The sequence below is a fragment of the Opisthocomus hoazin genome, chromosome 5, assembly GCF_030867145.1.
Source record: "Opisthocomus hoazin isolate bOpiHoa1 chromosome 5, bOpiHoa1.hap1, whole genome shotgun sequence".
NCBI lineage: Eukaryota > Metazoa > Chordata > Aves > Opisthocomiformes > Opisthocomidae > Opisthocomus > Opisthocomus hoazin.
In genome coordinates, this window is record NC_134418.1 from 77,794,183 (window position 1) to 77,807,479 (window position 13,297).

The following is a 13,297-nucleotide window of genomic DNA, read 5'->3' on the forward strand; positions in this document are numbered from 1 at the left end:
TTTGGTGGAGAACTTGGTTTTAATTTTCTGTGCCGTGTTTTGATTTCACAGCAGCCTGCCCGGTGCTGTGTAGTGGCAACGGGCAGTACTCCAAAGGACGCTGCCTGTGTTACAGCGGCTGGAAGGGCACCGAGTGCGACGTGCCTACAACTCAGTGCATCGATCCCCAGTGTGGGGGCCGGGGCATTTGCATCATGGGCTCTTGTGCCTGCAACTCCGGGTACAAAGGAGAAAACTGTGAAGAAGGTAAACAAATAAATATTTACTCCAGCGCTTGCTGTTGTTGGCCAGGTTTCCAGCCAGCACATCCAGCTCTATTGATCTTGCTAGATCTAGATCGTATGCACTAACAGAGTTTCTTCAAAAAACATTCAGGAACACTAAAAATCATGTTGGGGAGCCACTAGTGCCACTGAATTCTACAAAATTATTATGCGTTGTTTATTCATAAGTAATCAGTGGGAAAATTCTTAACAATCTGTGATATCTTTTTGGTTGCCAGTATATTTTTATGTATTTTTCTTGCTGAGGTCAGCTAAGAAGAAAGCACACAAAAAGTAGGTGTTGCAATACAGGAAGACTTACTGAATTTTCACGGTAAAGAATAAATCATTAATGTGTTGCATTTGTGAGTGATCTTTTTCACCAACCACATTGTGGAAAGTGCTGATTCAAATGCATCAGAGTGAAAAATGATGCATCATGTTTGTATTCCAGAGATGTGCATAATAATATTCGTTCTGGTGTGCTGCAAAATGCAGTTCATTCTCCATTCTATTTTTTTAGGGAGTAAAATCCGCCATTTTCTTCCTCAATCAAATTGATTTTATTGATCTCCACGTACAAAGTAATGCAATTAAGTCTCTGGAATTAAATTTTCAGACCATTGACCCTGCAAGTGTAACATTTTATTGAGTCAAATTGCTAAATTAAATCTCGTCATCTAAAGCACATTAAAGTGAATTAAGACAGATAGACAGCATGCAACTCATTTATTTCTGAAACAAGTTGAGGGTCCTGTAGAGCTGTCAGAACTCTGTAGCGGTGGATCAGGTCAGTGGATACTGAGCGCTGCAGGGAATCCAACACTTGTTGCACTGTGATGAGGCAGAACAGAGATCAGTTGCCCGAGACCTGAAGCCAAACTTGGGGTAATTTAGAAAAATTAGCAAACCTTGAACAGTTCTCCATTATCTCAGTGGTAGCCTGTAGAAGTCTTGATGTCAGTTATGTGCACACACAAATCTCACAACACCAGAGAGTGGTGTGGAAGCGAGGTGTTTCTACAAAGAAAATTGCATCTAGGCGTTGATTACTGTTGTTAGGAATATCAAGTTTAAGCTGACCTTTCTCTTCTCCCCACAGCGGATTGCCTGGACCCAGCCTGCTCCAGCCACGGCGTGTGCATCCATGGCGAGTGCCACTGCAACCCGGGCTGGGGGGGCAGCAACTGCGAAATCCTGAAGACGATGTGCCCTGACCAGTGCTCTGGCCACGGCACCTACCTTCAAGAGAGCGGTACCTGCACCTGCGACCCCAACTGGACAGGCCCGGATTGCTCCAACGGTAAGGGCTGAAGGCACTCGCATTCTGTAAAATGATGACATCTTGAATAGCAGCATTTTAATAGCATTACTCTGTTAGGACCTGACCTGCTGAACTGATGGAATTCTTTGAGTTGACTTCAGCATGAACTGTGGATTGATTCAGAGACTAAAAGTAACTGATGAATTTGGAGTATTTGAAAATCAATGTATTTGCTGGTATCTTTTAGTTGCCTCTTGTGGTAGCTTCAGGTACTTCACATGCAAGTACAGAATATTCTTTATATGATGTATGGATCTAATTATCATCTTATCTAATACATCTACTCAGAAACTTAAAACTACACTAGTGAAACTAGAGACAGTCCTATGTTAAAAATCTCTCCAGCTAATTGGAGGTATTTTTCTTGAAAAACAGTGTTCCATTTTGAAGACAAGGGAATGCAAGCGTGAATCCAAAACAGCTTTCGAGGAAGGGCACAGGCTGCCAGGGTGGAAGGAGTTGTAGAAGTGAAAAAGCAGAGGGATTTCTTCAAGTCTGAAACTGAGCTGATTAAAACCATAGTCTGAGCTTAGAAGCAGCAGGAGAAGATGACTGGAGCTAGTGTCACAGAGAGCAGAATCTAAATATTTATAAAGTATGACAGCAGCCTTTTGACAAATACAAGTTTTTAGATTATTGTTTGGTAGCCACATATCAAAAGAGAAATCCTGTTGATCTGTGAGACATGTATTTGTCTACAACAGTTCATCTAACAACTCAGATGATTTTGTTAATGAAAACTGAACACATGGGCTAGCTGGGTTTATGCCAGTTTATGAATAAATATAACTTTTTCATGAGGAACCATCTTTTTAAAACAAATGTACTTCCTGACCAGGTTCTGTGATACCCCGTAATGGTTTATGCATACGAGAGTGATAGGACAGAGTTCCAAACATTCAAGAAAAAGTGACAGAGAGAAGAAAATGTTGTCATCTGTTAAATTTGTTTAGAAGAAAAAATTCTTCTCTGAATGTTTCTAGCACTAAAAATGGCTCTTTGTGAGAGACGCTTTCCAGTTCTCAGGCAAAACATGGATCCTCTATTTCTTGATGCAGTGTCCTCTACACTATTTTTGATGATTCAGTTATGCTCCATCTTTACTTATGTTCCAAGGAATGATTGGTCATTAAAATAGCATAAAATATTTTTGATCTTCTGAAATACTTCAAAAGTGTCAAACTCACAAAAGAGCTTTGTAAAAACACGCACAGACTATTTGCTGAAGTCGTGAAAAATGACCTTCAGACTGGTACACTAAAAAAGTAAATCTTAACCATAAACATTTTGTTAAGCTGCTAGAAGAAAAAAAAGAATGAGTTATTTCCATCAGATGGGTTTATAGGTTTGAGATCAGAAGAGCTTTCCTCTATCTTCATCAGCAGTTTGTCCGTTAATTAGCCCTTCAATTCCACTTCAATTAAATTAACTCTAATTAATAAGTTCATTACAAAGATTGACGCACCTTGCTCAAAGCTAGTGTGCTAAAAGCTGATAAACACCTTCACCCTAATGAAAAATTGATTAGACTGAAGAGAAATAAACCTTTCTTTCTTTCTTGGAGCTGCATTGTCGTTTTGTGACTCTAAAGTTAATCAAACCATCTTACATCTCTTAATCAAAAATTTAATTCAAAGTAGATATAAAATGCTGTATAGGAGAAAAACAGGGGCGGAGGGGAATTACAGCTCTCTTTCTCCATAAAGATTTTGGGCTGTTTCTTATGGGAAATGTCACAGCTCCTTGATACCGTGTTTAATGTTCCCCAGTGCACTGAGACGGAGGGTTCATACTCTATGGGGGAAGACAACCACTGCTGAGGAGAAAACTTTCTTGCACAGAATGCTTCTTTCTTTTGCTGTTGAAAATAATTTCAGTCTTTTATTACTAAACTGTTTGTTGTCTTTTACAAGAAAACAAAAAACTAAATGCACTACCTCTGTGAACCAGTGCGTGGTTACAGCCAGCTGCATGCCAAGGAGCTAAAGAAGTCTGTCGGGCTGCATTGTATCTCCTCGTGGTCTTCTGTTGTCTGCTTAGCAGAAGTAAAGTTTGCTGGAGTCTGACTAAATGAACCAAAACTGTAAATGCAGAATCTGGCAGTCTAAATTATCATCTTGTATTAGCTGAGACTTAACATGCGTTGTTTGGCCTCTGAGTACCTTTGGCTGTTAATGTACTTTTCAATTATTCTATCAGTTACAAGATCCTGTTACTGTATGTAAATGACAAGTTAAATTGCTGTATGTTGATTTATTTTTTTCAACAATCTATTATTTAAACCAGACTGTTCATAGCTGTCACTGATACAAATTTACTGCAAGTAGAAGAGAATCATCTTTTATATTTAACAGATGTGTCAGTATGTCAGCATAGTACTAATTTGTCTCACTAAGGCTGATGCTTTATAATGAAAAAATGTGTCAGAAATGGCACATTTTTACTTTGAAAGAAAACAGGGAGCAGAGTAGGGAGGGGAAACCTTGTTAAAATGAACTTTCATTAGTACTAGATTTTCACTCGGAGCACACAGCGACCTCCGTATATGGTACATTTAGTTACTCGAGTGCACTGTAAGTTCCAGTAGGTCTAAGTGCCATATAATCTAAATTACAAAAGGTTAGTCTTAAGACATATGTGATCACGAGAAATATGACTGAAAATTACTCAGAGCTGACAGAAGAGCTGTGGACACTTCAGCACCACGAAGTCTGCTGGAGAAGTAAGCGGGCATTAGCATAGAGACAAAACTCTGTATTCTGTTGGGTCCTACTTGAAAACGCCTTTCACCTTAAATTCCTTTGATTTCACTCTCAAAAATTTTGCCTTTCTTCTTTGTCACATGTTGAATTAAATGGTAGCGCTGCTAACTAATGTGTACCCTCTCTCCCATGTGCGCTCTCTCCCCCCTCTCGCATCCAGAAATCTGTTCGGCGGACTGCGGCACGCACGGTGTGTGCATGGGTGGCACGTGTCGCTGCGAGGAAGGCTGGACGGGCGCGGCCTGCAACCAGAGAGCCTGCCATCCCCGCTGCGCGGAGCACGGCACCTGCAAAGACGGGAAGTGCGAATGTAGCCAGGGATGGAACGGAGAGCACTGTACCATTGGTAGGCTGGCTATGATTACCCTGTCTTCGCTGCAAAATCAAAGCAGCCAGCGCTGCTGGCCGCGCCTGAATAAGAAGTGTATTACTTGGAAGGCTGTTTCTTCAAACAGAATATTTGCACATGTCAGTCTGTGTAAAGGAGTTGATATTTTAAGAAGGGAAATGGTTATATAATGGCTCATCAGTTCTTCATACCTAGTTTGCCATGAAGAGGAGGTGGAAGAATTTCCTCTTCAATCTTTTCCCTTTAACTGCCTTTTGCTGAGGGGGAAGTTACTTTTATTTTAAACTGTAAACAGATTATTTGATTTGTGCTTTTCAGTTTTTATGTGATAGCTTTATGTCTTTCAGAAATGACGCTGCCTATTGTTTTTTTGGGGTTTTTTTCTTTTATGGAGAAGAAGCTCTAAAAAGTGACTTGCCTACACAAAAATGTCACTTCCACCTTGTAATAAATGTGATCTGGCTGCCCAAAATTGGCTTCTTGTCAACATAATGCTGTGTTTTAAAATAACATCAAATTTCTGACAGGCAAATGATGTAACAGCAGTTTAATACACCTGATTGAGAAGCTGCATCCTTATTGCAGCCTCTGTGTTTCTGTAATCAAGTTAGTTCTAGTGCCTGGAAACCTTTGGAAATTGCTGTGCTTTTGCCAATGGAGTTTTTCTTGCTCAGTTATTTACAATCCGTGTGTCTCATATACAGAAAGATATCCCTCTCCACTGCACAGGGCGTGACAGTGAGCTAGCATGGGAAATTACGTGGGTAAATAAGGGGACTCAGACAAAGTGGAGAAAGAGTTGCCAGAGAGTTTATCATTTTTATATTGATTTTGTATAGCTGTAGTGCTGAGAAATTCCGTTCCACACTAATCCCGCTTCATGCAAGACACTGCAGGTCTGTAACAGAGGAGGAGTGTCCTATCCAAACAAATTTTGTCACGGCATAACCACGCAGAGAAACTGTTGCGTGACAACAGGTACGAAGTACAGACAAAGGAGCTGGCAGTGGTCTGATTGTAAGAGACAGCTAGCTTGTACTTGAATGCGTGGTGAGTATTGCAAGGAGCTCAGCAAAGGCTGTCACAGGAGTGACGGGGTGGCTCTGCAGGTATTTCTGGGCCACATCTCCCAGGTGTGAGAAGCATCATGGCTGAGCACTTAGAGGGGGATCGAATAGACAGTGGAAGAGGTAACTGCAGGTCAGACAAAGGCAAGAGTTAACACTGTCTGATGGGAGAAATCATCGATAATCTGAATAGTCAAAAAAATTTCCGATAAGGAAGAAACCCATAGTTTTGTGTTTGAAGAGATGGAGGAGAGTCAGTTAAAAGAGGTGAAGCAGCCAAAGCAACAGGGTAGGACAGTAAGTCTAACAGCGGTAGAGCTGATGGATGTGAATATAGCATGATTTGCTTTTGCCATAAGCTAAAAAGTGTGGAGAACTTTACCTTTTGTGGATGTTTTGAAAGGGCTGTGACTCAGAATGTGTTAGCACGGCTAAGCCATCGCCGGGGCATGAGTGTCTAGAAAGAAGTAAAGCCCCAGGCTGCGTTCCTGGGTAGCTTACAGCCCTGACGGAGAGGCAGGGTGGTGGTGCTGTGCTTGGTGGTCATGGGAAACAGTGGTGTGAGCTTTGAGGGCAGGGAAAGTGAGGGCCCGCTGCAGCTGTGGTAGCTGATACCCGCATCACTGCAGCAGGGAGACCAGGCACACAGACACAAAATAAAGGGAGTCAGGTGTGAAGTAGTAAGATTGGTCTGTGAATTATTTGCTACAGAAATCCCAATCAATTTTTGTTGTTGTTGTTTACTAATGAGATTGCTCAGGCATATGAGGGAGGGGGAACCAAGGTGCATCTGCAGAATCCCAGGGAGAATCGGTAGGGTTAACATTTTTGAGGAGCTTCCAGAAAACATGCTGACAAAGAGAGTAGAGAGGTTGAAGAGAACTGCTTTCTGAACAATAAAATAAAGTAAATCTTTAGAAGTAGGATAAAGCCTTTCCCTTGACCGCTTTAACTTGCCAACGAGCAATTACTCAGCAGATCGCTCTGCTGTTGGTCTCACTGACCTTGGCAGCATTTCAAGGGTTGTAGTTATACACGGATGAACTGCTCTTGAACAATTTTTCCAACGTATTAAGCACAAACAAGTTTTTGCTCAGCACTGGGCGAGCAGGTCTGTCTTCCCACCTGTTTATTCTTTAAATAGGTGTTTACTTTGTGGCTGCTGCTGTAAAGATAGTTTGATTTGTTTATATTGCCCTTCTAGCCTCCAAGACAAATAATGAGGTACAGGCTCTAGCCTGCTGTTACATTTATTTGTCTTGGAGTGGTTTTCTTCAGGACCCCAGTGTTATGGAGAAACCAGGTCATTTTATTGCTCATTTCCAAGAGCAGTTCCACTCAGTGGAGTAAAAATTGCTACCTCCTCAGCTTGGCAAATGAAGAGTCAAATTGCCTTTCTCTCACCTGCCCTAAAGCAGATAGTAGCTCTTTCTGAGCAATAAATTTCAAACCACAAGGGACATCATAATGTTTCTCTGTGCAAATCATTTTTTTATTGTCCTCCTCTGTTTGTAACCCAGGCATTTTTATGCTACTTACAACTCTCAACTTCGTAGCAGAATATTTATATAATTTGTGTTGTGCGTATGAAAGACTCCCCCTCTTCCTTTGTATGTTTATATGACCACCTGAGGTACCTGAACATACGTAAGTCTATGGGACCTGACAAGATGCATCCCAGAGTCCTGAGGGAATTGGCTGATGTAGTTGTCAAGCCACTCTCTGTAATATTTGATAAGTCATGGTAGTCAGGCGAAGTCCCTGGTGAGTGGGAGAAGGGAAGCATTGTGCCCATTTTAAAAAAGGGTAGGAAGGAGGACCCCAGGAGCTACCGACCTGTCAGCCCCACCTCTGTGCCTGGGAAGATCATGGAACAGATCCTCCTAGAAGCTGTGCTAAGGCACATGGAGGACCGGGAGGTGATTCGAGACAGCCAGCATGGCTTCATCAAGGACAAGTCCTGCCTGACCGAACTAGTGGCTTTTTATGATGGTGTGACTAGATCAATGGACAAGGGAAGAACTGTGTGGACTTCTGTAAAGCCTTCGACATAGTCCCGCACAACATCCTTCTCTCTCGTTGGACAGATACGGATTTGATGGGTGGACTGTTTGGTGGATAAGGAGTTGGTTGGAAGGTTGCAGCCAGAGGATGGTGGTCAACAGCTCGGTATCCAGATGGGCGCTGGTGACAAGTAGGGTCCCTCAGGGCTCCATACTGGGACCGATGCTGTTTAACATTTTCGTCAATGGCATAGACAGCAAGATTGAGTGCACCCTCAGCAAGTTTGCAGATGACACAAAGCTGAGTGGTACAGTTGATACACCAGAAGGACGGGATGCCAACCAGAGGGACCTGGACAAGCTTGAGAAGTGAGCCTGTGTGAACCTCATGAAGTTCAACAAGGCCAAACGCAGGATCCTGCATCTGGGTAGGAGCAACCCCCACTATCAATACAGGCTGGGGGATGAAGGGATTGAGAGCAGCCCTGCTGAGAAGGACTTGGGGGTGCTGTTGGATGAAAAGCTGGACATGAGCCACCAATGTGTGCTCGCAGCCCAGAAGGCCAACCGTACCCTGGGCTGCATCCACAGCAGCGTGGCCAGCAGGTCAAGAGAGGGGATTCTGCCCCTCTGCGCCGCTCTGGTGAGACCCCACCGGGAGTCCTGCATCCAGCTCTGGAGCCCTCAGCACAGGACAGACATGGACCTGTTGGAGCGGGACCAGAGGAGGCCACGGCAATGATCAGAGGGTTGGAACACCTCTCCTGTGAGGAAAGGCTGAGAGAGTTGGGGCTGTTCAGCCTGGAGAAGAGAAGGCTCCAAGGAGACCTTACAGCAGCCTTCCGGTACCTGAAGGGAGCTTACAAGAAAGATGGAGACAAATATTTTAGCAAGGCCTTTAGTGATAGGACAAGGAGTAATGGCTTTAAACTAAAGGCAGGTAGATTTAGACTAGGTATAAGGAAGAAATTTTTTACCATGAAGTTGGTGAAACACTGGAACAGGTTGCCCGGGGAGGCAGTGGAGGCCCCATCCCTGGAAACATTCAAGGCCAGGTTGGATGGGGCTCAGAGCAACCTGATCCAGTTGAAGATGTCCCTGCTAACTGCAGGGGCGTTGGGCTAGATGACCTATAAAGGTGCCTTCAAACCCAAAGCATTCTATGATTCTATGTTCAAAAAACCCAATTGTGTCATTCTAATTCCTAGAAGCCATTAACCATTCAGCTGCAGTAGCATGAAGTATTTGGGAAATGCAGATGTATTGTTTGATGCAGCTGTTAGCTGGAAGTCACATGAAGTGCAGTAGCCTGAATTTACAGCCCACCAGATCTCTAGCTGGATGCACAAAGTGGGGTAGGTATGTATGCATTAATCACAGAGGCGCTAACTGGAATGCGTACTGAATCATCTAAATCCAAAACTCATTTGAACAAAGACATTACGGTATTCTTCTGAAGCGTGAGTGCTGTTTAAAATAGTAAAAATGTTTTGCACCTCGACTAATGATTTTCATGTATTTCTAAATGCTGACTGTTCAGTCTCCAGTTAGCCCGCTGTTTGTGTTGTTAGCTGGCACGTGTTAAAGGGTAGAAAGCAGGAAAAAGCAAACCAATCTCCTTAATGAAAACAAGGTAGTCCTTAGTTTTATTCCTTTCTAGTATCTTTTAAACCCTAGGTTGCTTCTTGAGTTATGCTGATTTTTATGTATATTTCAAGATATTCAAAAGGGAATTTGGCCAAAAGAGATTCTAATTGCTTTAAACTTGTAGAGACCGTTTTATTGTTTTTATTTCAACACTTCAAGATGTTGGGAAGCAAAATCATAGGGGATTGCAAAGGTTTCCTTTCTGTGTTCAGAAAAAAATCAGACATATGCTTACTTGGGTTAAGCATCAGCGTTTCCCTAAGGCTGAGGATCACAGGACTGGAATTGGGAAATAGTGTACATACATATTTTATATACTTTTGGTTTGTGAGAGAGAACAGAATAGGCTAAATAAAACAGGGATTTTTTTCTTTTTTTGAAGCAATGGGTATAGCAAGGTGGGCGAGATTGTTTTGGCTAACGCAGCAAACCTGGTGTGTGTTGCTGATACCCACTGTTCCATCCTGCATCGGTGGCACAGGGTAGCTCCAGCTTCAGTACCACGCCTGATGGGGGCCACACTTGTCAGTCATTGCCTTTGCTCTGAACACACGCTTTCAAAGATTTGTATCTGGGATGTTCAGCAGATAACTGCGTGCTCAGTGCGATGATGAATCTAGTGAGAATTAACAAAACTCACGGTTTATTGCTATTGTTTAACATCTTACAGCTGTGAACTAAACACTGGCAATGTATGTTTCACTAAACAGTTTAAGGCAACTAAATTGCTTACTGTCTTCTCCCTCCTGAAAATTGTAACGTTTTACCATTTCCTGTACCCACACGAGAAGAGGTTAAATCAACAGTTTACTTCAAAGCTATGGAAAATCAGCTGCCAATTGTGTATTTGGTCTGGGAGTGACATTCGTGGGTCTGAGGTGAGCATCCGTATATGATTTTGTGAAGCTCAACCTGCATCTCAATGTGATACGAGACCGCAGATGCACAGCTGGTACCCAGGTGATAGCCTGGATGAAAATTTGCTCTGTAATTAAGTTTTCATAACACAGTTGGACTAAAATATGTTTTTGTTTCCTTTCTGTCCTGGCTTGCAATGAGTTCAGTGACCCTCTCCTGTCTGAGTAGTTGTTTTGTGAGATTGGAAGAGATACTATTTCAGAAAGCCTTATTATATTTTGTGATATAGCTGGCATGTACCATGAGTAAATTAAGTAACTGTCACAGGAAGTCCATAAATATGAATACTTTTCCAGCTGCTTTTCCATTAAACTCTGTTTGCTGAATGAAATTAGTAAATAATTATGTTGGTGGGGAATCTGCTATATCCATGTGCTGTGTAACATCTCAGTTTTACAATGCAACTTAATTTTTTCTATGGACCAAATTAGTTTTAGAGTAATCTACATTGCAAATTGGCCAATTTGCATTAAAACTATGCCTTCTTGTTCAGATTTGTCAACACCTCTTTTTTAAAAAGTCTTTAACATTAAGCATGGGTGGGTAAGACCATCTGTTTATGGAGCTTGCCTGCAGCTCCATTACTTAACACATGAGACAGGTTACAGCTGTTTAATTGTTGTTGTGTTGAACGATTATCTTTCAGCCCAGAATTAATATTTATATATGTATGCATGGAAAGCATGTCATTAAACATAAGCAATGTAAATGTGGATTAATTGTCGTTAAGCATTCATGTTAATCCCTCAAGAGGGCTGAAGTTAGCATCGTGGTACTTTCATGCTGCTTTGGAGTGCTGCATGAGGCTACTTTACCTGGTACATAGAACTGAAATTCAAAGCCAGGGGTGGTCCACTGTAGGGGTGTAGAGCTCGTAATGTTTACATTCCGGTGAGAATTGGGATCTAATTGGTTTGTCTTCCAGCAATTTGCCCTGAAGTTTACTCAAGAAAAAAATAACAAGGGACAGCAAAGTATTTATTTTAACCTTTTTCTTTGCATGAAAAGGCACTAACATCACATTCAAACCAATCAAACCAAAAATAAATTTACTTTAGCAAGAAATTTCTACTTTCAGCTATTTAAGGTAGAGAAACAGGAAAGTCATCTGGTTTAGATACTCAGAATTGGGGCGGGGGGGGGAAACTTCTAGAGCACACTCCCACAAGTGCATTTCCATTAGTCCAGGACTCTGTCCTGGTTACTGGTTAAAATGGTTTTCTGACTGGGGACAAACATGAAGGCATTTGTGGGCTGGTTTTCTCCATGACCGTGAGCAGTGTAAGCTCAGAAGCACCACTAGTGTTCAGGAGTGCTAAGAAGGAATCTCCTCCACTAAGTTCCATGGTCTGCACCTGCTCTCTTCAACACGTGTTTAGCTTAGGGCTGCTTATAATACAGATTTCAAATATGACTGCAGGGAAGTGACACTTTATCTCTTTGTAAGATCGGAGAGCAAGTCAAGACAAATGTGTTCCTCCTGTTAATTAAAGGAAGTGCTTATAGAAAACTTGATAGGGCTATATATCATTACACTATATATTTCTGAAGTGTGAGCTTGACAAAGTAAGTCATGGACCAATTTGAGGGCTTGATGGATCTTCTCCACATTTGCAGGTTAGAGGGAGAGCAGCGTGGATAACTGGTATTATGGTGACCACTGTGATTTTAGTACTGATGCTGTTGCCAAGCGTGGTTTACTTTTCTCCAAAGTTTAAATTACCAAGAATATTCACATTTCATAGTTTTTTGATGTGTCAGGTATTTAATGTACCTTAATGCACTCATGCCAAGAATTCTTCATAAATTTTAAGTTTCTTTTGAGATTTTAGAATTTTGATCAGAAGGAAATTTTTGTCCTTCAGATTAGAATAATTACTGCTGTATGAATATATTCTGTAATGATCAAAATTCCTAAATTTATGTTTTTCCTTAGTTTTGAATTCATGGAATTATAGCTCAGTACATATTTCGTCTTAAAAGCAAGATTGTATCTGAATGAAGGTATGACCTTTGACAAACAGTTTATGCTCTGATAAAATCAACCAAAGATTCAAAACTAGTTATATCAAATATCAATTAGTTCATCACAGTATTGTGAGTGAAATCCTACTTTCAAAACAGCTGACTACACTGGAGCTGGGATTTCACCACAATATTTGTACCTCTACCCTCAATGCAAAAACTTCATGAAAAAGAGAAGATTACTTTCTTGGCACCCAGAGGACCGATAACCACAGTTTAACAAGATTTCATGAAATTTTGAACAAAAAACGGTTTTGATCTTTCCCTGTGCCTGAAGGGCATGGTATTAATTTTCCAGGCCAAGCCTTGAATATGCAAAATATTTGTACGTTTGGTAACTATAAAAATATTCAACTACCAGGTAAACTTAAAATAGTGCATGTGCATCTGAAGCTGTGAAAAAAAAGTGAATTGTTGGTCAGGCCTTAACACATTTCAAGACCAAGTATCTCAAATAGAAAATATCTGTTAGCGTACTTTAAATTGCTAATTGGTTGATTTGCATTTAAATGAGGACCACATGTGAAGTTCAAGTTAGGCACATTTTCAGAAACAGCAGAATCCTCTGAAATGTGAAGAATTTTAAAGTGTGTTGCAAAGCTTACTTGAGCTGAAGTGGCCAGAAAGGAAGTGCTTTTGTAGATTGTAGAGTTGCGTGCTGGTCAGACACATTCTGAAAGTACTTCCAGTCAGCAAGGAAGATGGAAACAATAATGCTTCCCATCCTATTCCATCCTCTAACGTGTTTTCAAGCCAGATTTATCTTCCACGCAGTTCTTCGGGTAAGCATCAGGTTTTGTCTCCATCTGTCTGAGGCAAGGTCTTTGTGAGTTTGTCAGAGGTCTCAGACAGGTATTTGAACTTTTGCAGCCTGTGTATGTGAGACAGTTTTAAATCCTTAATGGCATATACCCTTTCTCCTAAATCCTTTTCCAGTTA

At 41.4% G+C, this 13,297-nt stretch overlaps 1 protein-coding gene across 28 annotated transcripts in view; it reads left to right on the plus strand.

Moving 5' to 3' along the window:
* The window catches only part of TENM3 (teneurin transmembrane protein 3), a 1,446,905-nt gene that overhangs the window by 1,360,883 nt on the left and 72,725 nt on the right, over nucleotides 1-13,297 (plus strand). For all 28 annotated transcript variants that reach the window (XM_075421787.1, XM_075421794.1, XM_075421795.1 and 25 more), the window contains 3 exons: nucleotides 52-246; nucleotides 1,366-1,566; nucleotides 4,510-4,695. In XM_075421787.1, the coding sequence (XP_075277902.1) occupies nucleotides 52-246; nucleotides 1,366-1,566; nucleotides 4,510-4,695 (582 nt within the window). The remainder of the gene's footprint in view (nucleotides 1-51; nucleotides 247-1,365; nucleotides 1,567-4,509; nucleotides 4,696-13,297) is intronic.